Source organism: Oncorhynchus clarkii, chromosome 3 (assembly GCF_045791955.1).
Source record: "Oncorhynchus clarkii lewisi isolate Uvic-CL-2024 chromosome 3, UVic_Ocla_1.0, whole genome shotgun sequence".
In the NCBI taxonomy this organism is placed as follows: Eukaryota; Metazoa; Chordata; class Actinopteri; order Salmoniformes; family Salmonidae; genus Oncorhynchus; species Oncorhynchus clarkii.
In genome coordinates, this window is record NC_092149.1 from 28,291,275 (window position 1) to 28,305,209 (window position 13,935).

A 13,935-nucleotide genomic window follows, 5' to 3' on the forward strand; every position below is an offset into this window, starting at 1 on the left:
TACTATCAATCTATTTTTATGGTGTAATATGTGGCTGCCTCAGCAACTCCAGTCCTCGGGGACCTGATTGGTGTCACAATTTCCCCCCATCCCGAGCAAACACCTGATTTAAACTAATTGCATTTAACTGAAGATCATGATTAGAGTCAGGTGTGTTAGCTGGGACTGGTTCAAAAGTGTGACACCAATAAGGCCCATGAGGACTGGAGTTGCCCAGGCCTGATGTAGCTAGTGCCTAGCAAGGCCCACTTGAACTAGCCCTTTGATGATGGTAACCACGGTGGTTGCCAACTTCATTAGCAGGAGGATTAGGGGAGGTCTGAAGTGAGCATTAGTCACCATGGAGAGGCTCTACCATGATTCCTCATAAGACCTCTATGGGTGTGTGTTTGTGCTGTAACCAGAGACGACAAAGGAGAGCTGAACAAACAGAACTACCACACAGAGTGATCATTAATGACTAAGCGCAACATAACCCTTTGAAAAGGTTCCCTTAATTGAGGCTTGATATAGCTGCAGGCCTCCTGCACAACCTTGTTCACATGAAATTAAAGTACATTGTATGTTTACTTTAACATATTGGTTGTTTCCATACCACTTCTCATTACCAAAGAAAATCCTCTTTATCTGAAGTACGGCATGCTCTGACCCAGGTAATGTGAATTTGTTGCAAGATTTGCCTAGGTGAGACTAGTGAGTCTTCTACAGATGTCATTTTCTCATTGACAACCTCATGAGTTACACATACTACATTTGGAGAACGGTTCTTATGAGGCAGAGCGCAAACAAAAGTGAACTTAAATTCCCTCTCAACTTCCGCCACTACCCTGTGATATCTCCAACTTTGCTCGGCCAGGCAGAAGTCAAACAATACCTGCTCTGTGGCTGATTTCCATAGCTGTCTAAAAGCATGCCTGATTAGATTGTACATTGCTGACCTATGCTTCCTTCCGCCATCAGCCCCCGATCTGCTCCAGTTCTCCTTAAGCTTCAGGGGAAAGCGTTATCTACAATAACCAGTCTGGTTCTGACCTTTCTATACATCAGTGACGGACACATATGCAAAAGGAGAAGTGTGGTATTTCCGGGCTGTCGCTCAAATCAGCCATTTTATGGCCTATGCGCAAGAGGGTTACAATGTCATGTCATTTTAAATTTGCACATCATTAAATAAATTGAGACCGGATGCATCTCACCTGTGGCACTCGGAGATAGAATACTTCTTTGGTATGCAGAAGCAATTCTCTAGCTGGTAAATTAGTGTGAACAACAAAGGATGTGGTTAATATTTGCTTCAACTGTTGCAATGCTATGATTGTGGTGCAGAATGAACTGTCAGATGCAATTTGTGGAAACATCTCTAAAGTGTAAAATATCTTTGGACTACTGTCAACTTATTTTATTGGCACCCAACGGGCTCTGGCAGTCTTAATTTAATAATTATGTTTCTGACAACTGAGGCTGCAGCGATACAGTGGTGGCCTGCCTATGACACACATATAGGCATGGTTACCACAGAAGCTTCATTTCTAGGAAATAACCTCACAGTGTATGTGAATATACATGTTTGACTGCGTGTGTGTAGATGACTATGTACAACACAGGAATTCATTTGTGTATGTGGTTACTTTTCATCACCAGAAACTAGCACAGTGCAGATGTCACTGCTGTCTTTTCACAACCCCCCCCCCCCCTTCTGAGAAGTAGTCTCAAAGTTGACAGCCAAACTTCTGCTTTCAGACAATTGCTGCCACAAAGTGAATAAAGTCACAGTCTTTATTCATTGCAGTCACAAAAGTTGCATTTATCCTTTAATCATATAACTTCAGGAGATTAAAGGAATTTGCCAGCAAGATGCATCAGGGTTAGTGCTAGTTTGTTAGGTGGAACTGCTGTACACGTTTACAGTCCAGACAATCTTGCCTCTATTGAACCAATGCCAGCTACCATTTGCAATCTTTAAGCTCATATTCAAAACGTAAACCTGTGAGCACATTGCATTTACATGGATATAACTTGGAAATGAAACGCTTCAAATACAAAATCAGCATAGTCTTGAGTGGAATTTTGAACTGACTTTAAAACAGGTTCCCCCTTCCCCCTCCCAGTGCAACAGCCACAAGATTTCCTTAACCAGGAAGTCACATTACAGCCACGCAAATGCAATGCCAGGCATCACTGGCAAATCTACCCCAAGGAACAGCAATATGATCTTACGAATTGGGTGTAGGCGAGATGACATGCATGTAAGGCAATTAATTGCATGTAGAATACAGTCTTCCCTGCTGTAAGAACTTTACATTTTCAATGCCCATAAACTGGGTATACCTTAGTTGAATTCTAAGGCCCTTACTGGTCAGTTCAATGCAGATTCTGTCTTTCTTACACCAATCCCCATTTGTACATGTATGACTAATATCACAAGTCATTTGAGCCAACTTTATGGTCAGAGGCAGAACTTTGCCATGGTGAAGTCTAGCTATTAGCTAAGGCTTTTCCATCTTGATTACTTAAAAAGAGTGAGTTGAAAATTTGCAGATTAATTAACTGTTTCTATACATTTATTACAAAAATAAAATGTCTGTACTTTTTACATTAAATAAAAGCTCCATTTAACAAGTCCGTTAGATTTAAGTAGTCAGATGAATATATTTGGAGACTGTTCCAACAACTACCAAATATCCTCAAATAGCCACTCAAACAACAAAAAAAACAGCACCAAAACATGATGCGGAAAAAAGCTAACTTGAGCTTGACACCAAAGCACTGTCCCAATTCAGTCCGCCACTATAATCCAACAGACTGACCCTCTTCTTTGACTAAACAGGACATCATTGGGTAGTCATTCCAATCATGGTGATATTAAGGATTTCAGAGAACTTGCGGGAATAGTCCATTTTCTTTGTTGAAAAAAGTAAGATGTCTTTTATAGTTCAATTCACCTGACCAACATGGCGAGTGTTGCCCCAAGCCCAGCAAATCCAGCAAAGGCTATGAGGGTGTTCCTTACTGAGGACTCTGGATCTTGCACATGAAAGAACTCTACAAATCCATTCTGAGTAAGAGACAAAAATACAGAGTTAGGTTTATGATTAGCTACTGGACAAGTAGGCTAAATAAGATTAACGTCCTCATTTAGATTTGAAGATGTGAGGCAATGACGCATGGGCCACATAGAAGACTCACCCAAGCATTGTTTTTGACCAGCCAGTCCCTTTGGTCAGAGAGGAGGTATGTGGCGATCTTTTGGCCCACCGACTCAATGCAGTGTCCCCTGCCCATCTCCTTCAAGTGCTGGCTCACCACTGCTCCAAATGCCACCAGGCTGGCGATGCGACCCCAGTTCGTGGTCCCATCACTGAACATGGTCTTGGCCACAGAATTGATGAAACTCATGTCATCGCATCGGTCATCTAAGTCAAGTTTGGCGAGCATACCTAAAAAATAAAAATAAGTCTGAGTAAAACGAACTAACCACATTCCTGATAATATTGCTCTGTTATTAACCAAGTTAACGCATTATGAGCTCAATGCCATCTTTAAAACAGACTATACAGTTACTTAGTTAGGTAGTGCCAGTGATTTGGATCTATAGAGATGATTACTGTAAATCTACGTACCATTGTATGCGTATCGGTGCTTTGCTATTATATCCTTCACCACTTTCTTCATCGTCGTAAGAGCCTTGCTTTGCTTACAACGAGACGGAGACCGTCCTGTATAGTCCACCAATACGTTTTCAATTAGTTGTCTTGTATCATGTTCCAATACTTCATCGCCCGATTGACAATTCGATAGTTCAGGCCCACATTCTGACGCCACCTGAGGAGTGCAGGGCAAAGAACCGTCAGAGTCGTCATTATTGCTTCGGTCTGACAAATGATTACCCAGGACGTTGCTTTTCACGACATTCACTCCTAACTTCGTGGGTCGTGGTGGAGTGTCGCCAGTCCCATTACCCAAGTCAGTATCCACTTTTGACTTCGGTGACGCCCCAGCACGTACATCCCCAGTCTCGCCGAAATAGTACAAAGAGCCTCCAGGGTACGAAGAGCCTCCAACGACTCCATTTTGAAAATTCAACATCGTAGTTGTGGCTCGTGTAATCGACTTCGACAGACTCATCTTGACTTTATCTAAAGGTTAAGAAACAAGAGATTGAAAAATAAAAGTACGATTCTGGCAGTTATTTTACGAAAAGCTAGCGCTTAGCTACTTTGTTGCTCAAATATCCCACATCATTGACTGCTAAGTACAACAGTGAGCCCGAAGAGGAAATGACCAACCTTTTGTCGTGTAGTTAAGAGGGAGGGGGAAAGTGGGAGGGACTTCGATGACTTTCGACTCTGCCTCCATTGGGTCTCCCCTCTTCCTTGAAGTAGTTTCACAATTCTATCTGGGATGGTTTTCCATTAACATTCAGATAAATACCTCCACGAAGAGAGGATATAAAAATGCATTTCTCTGCATTGAGCGATACAGATAATTAACACATTCTGTACACTTTGCTGTAGCTCTTCAGAGACCATTGATAGTGAATGCGGAGTTCTGCTGTCCCCTAGTGGCCAATGACGGGTTGTAATATAGACTCATTTATCAACATATAATGATCCTAGACTTTATGTGATTTATCAACATAAAGTGGCGGTATCCTGCCCTGTGTGTTTGTAAAGATTACTGTAGCTAGAGAGTTGGTTGGTTATTGGTGATCAAATCAATGTGAGAAGATAATTGAAAATAGCCAAAAGTAATTCATATTCATGTAAAAGTTTATTTCAAATACTGACAAATTTGCTCCACTACTTCCACACAACAAACATTATTAGTACTCATGTACTTTCTAATTTCTTAAAATCAATCTTTTGTTTTGTCTCCAGCGCCACAATACACATATCCTTAAGTAAACCCCCAGTTATTGGGAGCAAGGGTGCTCCAGATATCCCTGCAGTTATCTTGGGCCAGGATAAACTTTTGTTGTAGTTATGTAGTGATGTAAGAGAACACTAAAACATATTTACTGTACGCAAAACCAAAAACAGTTTCAGTAAGCAGCACAGTCACTTTCATTTGTTTACATTCTGGCACATACTTATGGTTGAACAGGAGACATGGTATTTTAACATACCCTGCTATATCCCTCATTGCATTGCTCCATACAAAGCCAGACAGTGCACAAAAACATAGCAATCAAGAATTCCTCTGTTGTTTCAACAACCTTAATTTCAGCAGCATATCCAATTATATTAGGACACTTTTTAAGCCTGCAATGGCAAGCTACAATTATTTAGGATTCTGAACGGTCTTTCTGTTCAAATTCAAGTAACAAGTTGGGGTCAATTAAATTTCAACTCCTGCTGGCCAGTTCCCAAAATGGATTGCATTGGGCATGGGTAGAATTTCAATTCATATCCTAATTGAAATGGAATTATACCCCCAACCCTGGAGGGGTTAGTCAGTCTCCAATTGGCAGACATTATTCATGGTAGGAGTGGGTCCAATTGTTTTCTTTATAGGGTAATATCTCAGTTTAAGATTTGTCATCGACTGAATCAGCAGCATTTACACATTCATATTATACAGATGAAGGTCTCTGTCGTAAAAAAGAAAAAAGCAGAAGTAGTGTATTCACCGACAGGAGAATGGAAACATTGAATCAGAGCACAAGTAGTGAAATCAACAGAAAGAAAAAATATCCTCAACCCCCAAGTCTATTTACACCCGCTGGGACAGAGAACAGCAGCATATTCATACTAACCCAGACAAACACACTATCTTCTTCCCTGCAATTTGACACAGGTCCGTGTCTAATATTCAAAAGCTGCCAAGATGGGAGTGATCAAGTGTGTATTTTATCATTTGTGTGGAGTGTGTGATAGGACGACTAGCCTTTACTTTTGTATGATTTATCTAACACACCCCTGACCATAATTATTTTGCAAGTTGAGCCATCCCAACAGGTGTGAGCAGGGTCAACTAAATACACACAATTTTCCCCCTCTCCTCATGTCATAAAATCCCTTCCCTTTGCCATGTGTCAAGTGAGCATATCTCTAAAGCACGCTGTGTGTTCCAGTTAGGTGTGTGTGAGCCAGGGGCCAGTAAGGCTGCCTGTTTATCAGATGGCTGACTGTTTACCCCATTACTGACATCGCAGATTTTTTTATTTAGAATGTAAATACGTGAGGCTATATGCTTTAGCAGTACGATGTGAGGCTCCTGCTACATTGAATTTGAAGGAGAGACCGAGGAGAGGTTTAGCAACTAATGTAATTGGGAACTAGGCAGTAATCTTGTGTTACTGGAAGAGTTTCTCAACAGGAGCTGCCATTAACAGTGAAGAGCCAGATTGTAGTAAATGGCTAATGCGTGACAATGTACAAACAACCCATTAAAGACACAAATCATACCAAATGTCACATTTCTCAACACAATACAGAAATATACACTGAATTGATCCCCTACAAATCATTTAGGCTTTTTGATGTGATGTAATAGCCACAGAATTGAGATTTAACTTGAGTATTATACAATTGCTTATTTTCCCAGCCTTAAAATGATAAATGGGTATTTAGTTTGCTTTGCCATTGCTTTCGCCATGGGCAGCCTACAGACAGTGTGTGGATTGTCAGGACATTGAGAGGGAAGGAAGGAAGGTGTGGAGAGTGACCATGGACATTCCAGGGCTCCATTTGGTTGCTTGCTACTTCCTATGAGTCGTCTAACCCCTCCAGATTTGCACATTTTGTTACATGTTACAATCATGCAGCATATTTAGAAAAAGAAGAGCAACAGGGAGTCAAGAATTAAAGCGACATGAGCAGAAAATGTGCAGTTTCATATCCGTTCGTTCAGGTCAGCGTGGATGACCTTGGATTTTTGTTTGACAAAACATGAGATAAAGGAAACCTTAAAATCAGTTTCCACATTTCCCTCTGATTACCACTCCATTCCTTTGGATACTTCACCATGGTTCCCTTCCCTCCCAGATTTGGTGTGCAAGCAAAATATGCAAACATCTACCCCCAGCTTTGACGAGAACACAACATCGAAAAATGTGGAGCGATCATGGTTCCTAACTCCCTCGTCAACAATATATTTTGGTGTCGTTCGGGATGCAAAAACAAACTGTACATAATACAAAGTGCATTAACCTCAGCCTCCCTGATGGCACATCTACTTTATGTACCTCTGAACACCAAACCAAGACATAAGGGAGGCAGAGCAGAGTGCGCAGAGAGCAGAGCTGTGTGGAGAGATGGTAGAAAAGGTCCCAGCTCACCTCCCCACCCTACCCACATACAAGCAATATGTACTGACTTTCACAGCTCTCCCCGATATGTTAAAGCCAAGTGGAGCCTGGAGATGACTAGGGGTGGGCATTGTTGGGGGACAGGTGAGGAACGTTAGCTGGGGGCCTGGTGGATGGGTGGAGGCTAGGCTAGCCTGCTAGTTTGCTGGTCACCAAGGAGGACCTCCTCTGGGGCAGGTCCTGTGGCGTGGGAATGTGGTCCCCTGTGACAAGGTTCTTGTCAGGGCCCGCCACGGGCAGCTGTTTGTTCTTCATCTTGGCCTTGGCCATGTTGTAGTCACCTGAGTCAAAGTATTTTTGCTAGGTGGGGGCAAGAAAGAAGGAATTCAATTCAGGTTGTCTGGAGTAGATCTGCTAGTTAAAGTTAATTGGCAGGTTTCCATTGACGCCGGTTTATTCACCAAAAGAAACCTTTGCGATGTGTCATATAGGAGAAACGTTCTAAAGATAGACAACATTTTTATCCATTCAACAGGGGTGGATTTTCTTTTGTCTAACTTTATTGCGACAAATGGAAACAATGTTTTTGGAATAAATTGTGATTGTCGAATCATTTTGAAGGTACGCGGGGGCATGTGACAGGTAACTATAAAACTCCACTCCACATTTAACTCTAAATGCCTACTGCTTGCAAAATCCATTTATTCAACTATAAAAATAAGGTTTCTTTGCAGGACAAGGATTGTCCTGACTTTCAAGAATGCCTAAATTGCTTAACCTTGCTTTTCTGGTTGGTTGGCTGGATGCAAGTTTCAACATCCAATTATTTCAGATTTACAAGAGTGCAAGTTTCACCATGGCGATACATTGACGATACATGAGAATTATTAGAATATGGAAATATTAGTCAATTATTGCATTCTATGGATGCTGGCTTTCCCTGGCTATACCCGAGACATGAAACAGATACAGTGGGGTAAAAAAAGTATTTAGTCAGCCACCAATTGTGCAAGTTCTCCCACTTAAAAAGATAAACCTGTAATTTTCATCATAGGTACACTTCAACTATGACAGACAAAATGAGAAAAAAAATCCAGAAAATCACATTGTAGGATTTTTTATGAATTTATTTGCAAATTATGGTGGAAAATAAGTATTTGGTCACCTACAAACAAGCAAGATTTCTGGCTCTCACAGACCTGTAACTTCTTCTTGAAGAGGCACCTCTGTCCTCCACTCGTTACCCGTATTAATGGCACCTCTTTGAACTTGTTATCGGTATAAAAGACACCTGTCCACAACCTCAAACAGTCACACTCCAAACTCCACTATGGCCAAGACCAAAGATCTGTCAAAGGACACCAGAAACAAAATTGTAGACCTGCACCAGGCTGGGAAGACTGAATCTGCAATAGGTAAGCAGCTTGGTTTGAAGAAATCAACTGTGGGAGCAATTATTAGGAAATGGAAGACATACAAGACCACTGATAATCTCCCTCGATCTGGGGCTCCATGCAAGATCTCACCCCGTGGGGTCAAAATTATCACAAGAACGGTGAGCAAAAATCCCAGAACCACACGGGGGGACCTAGTGAATGACCTGCAGAGAGCTGGGACTAAAGTCTACCATCAGTAACACACTACGCTGCCAGGGACTCAAATCCTGCAGTGCCAGACGTGTCCCCCTGCTTAAGCCAGTACATGTCCAGGCCCGTCTGAAGTTTGCTAGAGAGCATTTGGATGATCCAGAAGAAGATTGGGAGAATGTCATATGGTCAGATGAAACCAAAATATAACTTTTTGGTAAAAACTCAACTCGTCATGTTTGGAGGACAAAGAATGTTGAGTTGCATCCAAAGAACACCATACCTACTGTGAAGCATGGGGGTGGAAACATCATGCTTTGGGGCTGTTTTTCTGCAAAGGGACCAGGACGACTGATCCGTGTAAAGGAAAGAATGAATGGGGCCATGTATCGTGAGATTTTGAGTGAAAACCTCCTTCCATCAGCAAGGGCATTGAAGATGAAACGTGGCTGGGTCTTTCAGCATGACAATGATCCCAAACACACCGCCCGGACAACGAAGGAGTGGCTTCGTAAGAAGCATTTCAAGGTCCTGGAGTGGCCAAGCCAGTCTCCAGACCTCAACCCCATAGAAAATCTTTGGAGGGAGTTGAAAGTCTGTGTTGCCCAGCAACAGCCCCAAAACATCACTGCTCTAGAGGAGATATGCATGGAGGAATGGGCCAAAATACCAGCAACAGTGTGTGAAAACCTTGAAGACTTACAGAAAATGTTTGACCTCTGTCATTGCCAACAAAGGGTATATAACAAAGTATTGAGATTAAGTATTTGGTCAATAACAAAAGTTTCTTTCCACCATAATTTGCAAATAAATTAATTACAAATCCTACAATGTGATTTTCTGGATTTTTTTGTCTGTCATATTTGAAGTGAACCTATGATGAAAATTACAGGCCTCTCATCTTTTTAAGTGGGAGAACTTGCACAATTGGTGGCTGACTAAATACTTTTTTTGCCCCAATGTATGTAGGAGGGCATAGAGAATGCTCTTTAATAGATTGACGACAATTTGCCTAAATGGGTAATGGAAACACCTCAACCACTATATTGTTAGTTGACACTAGGTTTTCGCAGAAAATTCTTATTTTTTTTATAGGTGCGAGGTCATTAAGTATAGCTGTTTTTAATGACATAAGATAGTTATATGGAAATGCACCGTAGAAGGTAATTGTCACATCTATTTTCTTTGTGAACTTTCTAAAATGTGGACAAAAAATAATAATAGTATCACTGGACAAGTTAATTGGAACATAGCTACTGCCACAGGCACACCAAGGCAATCTGAGATCCTCATGAATGCAGAACGTATCGATATGTCTTAAAGAAGAATATTCTAAGCCTATGCGATTTCCTAGTCAAGTGGTCAACAAGGGTCTGTAGGCATTTGTTCCAGCCTAGCACGTCACTAACATGTTGAATCAAAAGCATGCATTATCTGTGGCTCGCCGGGAGAAGCGTTCCACCTACCCCTTTCTGTAGCCTCTTCATGAGGAAGTCGGAGCCTCCAGGCTTCTGGCCCAGGCCGGGGTACTTGGCCTTCAGCTTGACCTCTTCGCCCTTCACAAGGTTGGCATTCTTTTCCTGAGAGTCCTGTCCAGGCAAAGAAAACATTTCGATGTGCCGTCATATGGGTACTACTTGCTACGTGCAAGGAATTTAGCTAAAGAGGAGAAACATCTAAACTATAGCCCTATATGCTTCATCATAATGTCAGCCATGATGCGCAGAGAAGAGCAAGCATAGGCTTTTAAAATAGACATTCTCCATTTAACTGTCCAACACCTTGTGATATGCAGTAACATGTCCTGATGCCTTGTCACCTTACCTCTACAATTATCTACCTCTATCACTCCAGTATCCCTGCACAATGTAAATATGGTACTGGAACTAACTGATCCTGTATATATTATGCTTACTAACTTCCTCGTGTTCTTATTTCCATTTCTTGTGTGTTTGTGTTCTACCCTATATTATTTTTCGTATTACATTGTTATTGATTACAGCATTGTTGGGGTTTGAGGTTACAAGGACATTTCACTGAACTTGTGAAATTAAAACGAATAAGAAGGTTATAAGATGGTCTGATGATGACAAAACAACTAGGTTACTGGGCTGGCATTGTGCTCTTCAGAAAGGATTGCATCTGAATCATATAGCCTAACCCTACTCATATTCAGCTGTGAAGTGGGCTAACGCCATGAAAATTAGTTGAGGGAGTTGAAGCGTCTTCATAGTATGAGTCACTCTCTGCATGCTCTCCTGCAACACTATCTCTCACGCCCTCATGGTTGCCTGCGATGAACAACTCACACAGAAGACGAGTGTTATGATTGAGTAAGAATTATGTGACTAGAAAGCAGTTCAAATCCATTATTTCCCCCTCTCACACACTTTTCTTCAGCTGATGTGGACAAAACAGCCCTGTTACCAGTTTCCCCATCACTGACATGTTATTGGTGCCATAAAAACAAATTGTTTTCCCCTCATAAAGCCATTTGTCTGCAAATATGTACAAGCCAAGTGTGGCCTTACTTTATGGTTATTGAAAAAAATATTATACAGAAACGGGCCTTGAGTAATTGCTGACCAAAGTCTAGGTACACAGAGCTTGCAGAGTGGTTATAGTTTTCACATGACACCTTCATGCTAAAGCTTTTTGTAAGGTGTAAGCCTATGATTTACTGGAGGCAACTCCTGCACTAGACAAACTGGTTTACCCTTTACTGCCAGTGTGGAGTCCATGGACAGATGCCAGTGGAAAGTGGGTTAACAAGACACACCTTGTTATTGCCCACAGTCCAGATAGACTCTGAGCAGAAGTAAGCAAAACATTCCCTATTGGGGCAATTCCACAGTAACAGAGTGAAGCTGAGACTGATTTTTCACTTTAAAATGTCAAACAAAAACCAATGATTGCAAAGTTAAATAAACCATACAACTCTATGCAGAAGGACTACTTTCAACAATTTCCACATTTCTTAAAAAAAAAAAAAACATGTACTTACAGAACAGTGCAGATGCAAAGTTTGGTAACAGAATTACAGCACAAACACAACCCGTCATACTGTTTGTATCTGCATTATTCTTCAAGTAAATGTGTTTTTGTCAATTTTTTTGTGGAAACTTAAAAAGTAGTCCTTGTGGATGCATGCTTTTTTAACTGTGCAATCATTGTTTTTTTTGTTTGGCATGCATTTTAATTGGAAACATATGAGTCTTAGCATCACTGTTAACATGGAATTGCCCATTGTTAACTTACAACACATTGTGACTTATCTGGCTAAATAAAGCTAAGAAAACATTGAAAAACCCACAAAACACTGCAATTTAAGTACATGAGAATATCTGCCATTCAATGTAGAGGACAGTGAACGCAAAGCTAGCAGGGGCAGGGACAATAAGTGGCTCAGAGTAGAGAATCCAATGAACAGATTATGTTACTGATTCAATTACTGATCCATAACAAAAATGTAAAGGTTACTATATTCAGGCCCAATGAGGGAAAATGCAAGAGTGGACCGGATACTTTACACTCCCTCAAACAGTTCCAAACTGCTAGACTAGACCCATAGTAGCTAGCTACCATGAAATGATATTTTCTCACATGACCGGTTTCTCTTCTTGTCATTGTATCAAAATACCATTGTATTATTAGCACCCATTATCATTGATAAGACAAAGTATAGCATCAGTAACTTCCCTATGTAGACATGCTAGTCAATGCATATTGATATGACCAGTGGGTTTGTCAATAGACCTCTGACCTTCACCAGCATCCACTCAGGATGCTGCCTGTACAAGTGCCTTTTCAAATGTACTCCATTTGATAGATGTCACATATTGATATAGATAGGCCTATATTATATACAGCTAAGCCTATTATCAGTGCCACACTTTAATTAACATTCACAAAGTATATGGGACTGAAAACGAGTATGAATCAATAGATCTAGCTTATACATCCTTATAAGCTTTGTGTGACTGATCAGCTAGCACATAAGTGACTGTGATGATTAACCCTGGTTTCCATTAAAACACAGATTTCAAAGGATAGGCTACAGTATTATTGTTTGCATGACAGTATCGAACGCCGGTAGACTCAACCTCAACTACTGCTGTGTCAGGATAGACCAATGAGGCCCAGGCATATCTCATAACCTATGGACCAGCAAGCCAATGGCACAAGGGAAAACTCAATAAATAACTCAATAATACAGTACCTATGTTATTATTGATTATCGGGAGCCAGGTACATCTTACTCAAAACCTTTCCAAAACATTTATACACACTGACATTGTTGGTAAAAGAGACGTTTACAGGTTTGATGCCATAACGAAAGCTAACTAGCTAGCAATCAATTCAAACACGTTACTTGTAACGCGTTACAACAAACAGAGCTAGCGTTATAGCTAACTGACAAACTCAAGATAGAGTCATGATATTAAACCCACCTGTTTTTCATCCTCATATTCCATTTGAGTATCTGATAGATTTTCGGACGACATTACGCAGCTATAATGGACTGGAAGTCCGATTTGCTTGAAAACGCAGGTTAGAATGTATGCAGGGGTGCTCCTCTAGCTTCCACAAATCTAACCTGCCTCTTGTGAACAAGACTCGTCGACAAAAAAAGAAGGCTAAATAATTTCTGACGTCGTCGTGTGGGTTTGCCATTTGTGACAGACATATACAGTAACCAATTGTATAAGGAAACACGCTGTATTAGATACCAAGAGAGCCAATGAAATGCTACTACTCGTAGAGAAATGCTGATTGACAGGGCTGTGTCCAATAGAGTGCGGATATTCAATTTGTGCGCAGCGTTGCATCAAACTACACCAACAACAGAGCAAATTCCATACAGTGCCGCAACATAAACACCTTCATTTAAAACTGATGTTTACCTCGGCCAGGACATATCACTCACTACCTTTGATAAATCTATTCACGCAATGTATGTTGTGGTGGCAAGAAAATGTACGTTATCTAAGGCTGCCCTCTGATTGGCTACTTTAGCTGTCCTTTTTGGCGGGTAACTGTGCGTCTGGCGCGAGTTTGACCCAACAGCCAACAGTTTCTTAGTAAATTCGGTCTGGCTAG

General features: G+C 41.1%; 2 protein-coding genes across 2 annotated transcripts; both read right to left on the reverse strand.

Moving 5' to 3' along the window:
- Positions 1-1,762: 1,762 nt before the first annotated feature.
- On the reverse strand, positions 1,763-4,296 carry LOC139392375 (induced myeloid leukemia cell differentiation protein Mcl-1-like). Its single transcript, XM_071140331.1, has 3 exons — positions 3,621-4,296; positions 3,187-3,437; positions 1,763-3,055 (listed from the first exon to the last, which is right to left on the reverse strand). The coding sequence occupies exons 1-3, from the start codon at positions 4,123-4,125 to the stop codon at positions 2,939-2,941; spliced, it is 873 nt and encodes a 290-aa protein (XP_070996432.1). The 5' UTR covers positions 4,126-4,296; the 3' UTR covers positions 1,763-2,938.
- A 435-nt stretch (positions 4,297-4,731) lies between these two features.
- On the reverse strand, positions 4,732-13,474 carry LOC139392383 (alpha-endosulfine). Its single transcript, XM_071140344.1, has 3 exons — positions 13,287-13,474; positions 10,302-10,424; positions 4,732-7,609 (listed from the first exon to the last, which is right to left on the reverse strand). Exons 1-3 carry the CDS (start codon positions 13,338-13,340, stop codon positions 7,439-7,441), a joined length of 348 nt encoding a protein of 115 aa, XP_070996445.1. The 5' UTR covers positions 13,341-13,474; the 3' UTR covers positions 4,732-7,438.
- Between the last annotated feature and the right edge of the window lie 461 nt (positions 13,475-13,935).

Bases quoted from the DNA above. Each gene is read 5' to 3' on its own strand.
- LOC139392375 (XM_071140331.1), bottom strand. From the start codon at position 4,125: ATGAGTCTGTCGAAGTCGATTACACGAGCCACAACTACGATGTTGAAT. The intron at 3,438-3,620 runs GTACGTAGATTT...TTTATTTTTTAG, and splicing joins GCACCGATACGCATACAATG to GTATGCTCGCCAAACTTGAC. The intron at 3,056-3,186 runs GTGAGTCTTCTA...TCTCTTACTCAG, and splicing joins TGGTCAAAAACAATGCTTGG to AATGGATTTGTAGAGTTCTT.
- LOC139392383 (XM_071140344.1), bottom strand. From the start codon at position 13,340: ATGTCGTCCGAAAATCTATCAGATACTCAAATGGAATATGAGGATGAA. The intron at 10,425-13,286 runs GTGGGTTTAATA...TTGCCTGGACAG, and splicing joins AATATGAGGATGAAAAACAG to GACTCTCAGGAAAAGAATGC. The intron at 7,610-10,301 runs GTAGGTGGAACG...GCCCCCACCTAG, and splicing joins TGAAGAGGCTACAGAAAGGG to CAAAAATACTTTGACTCAGG.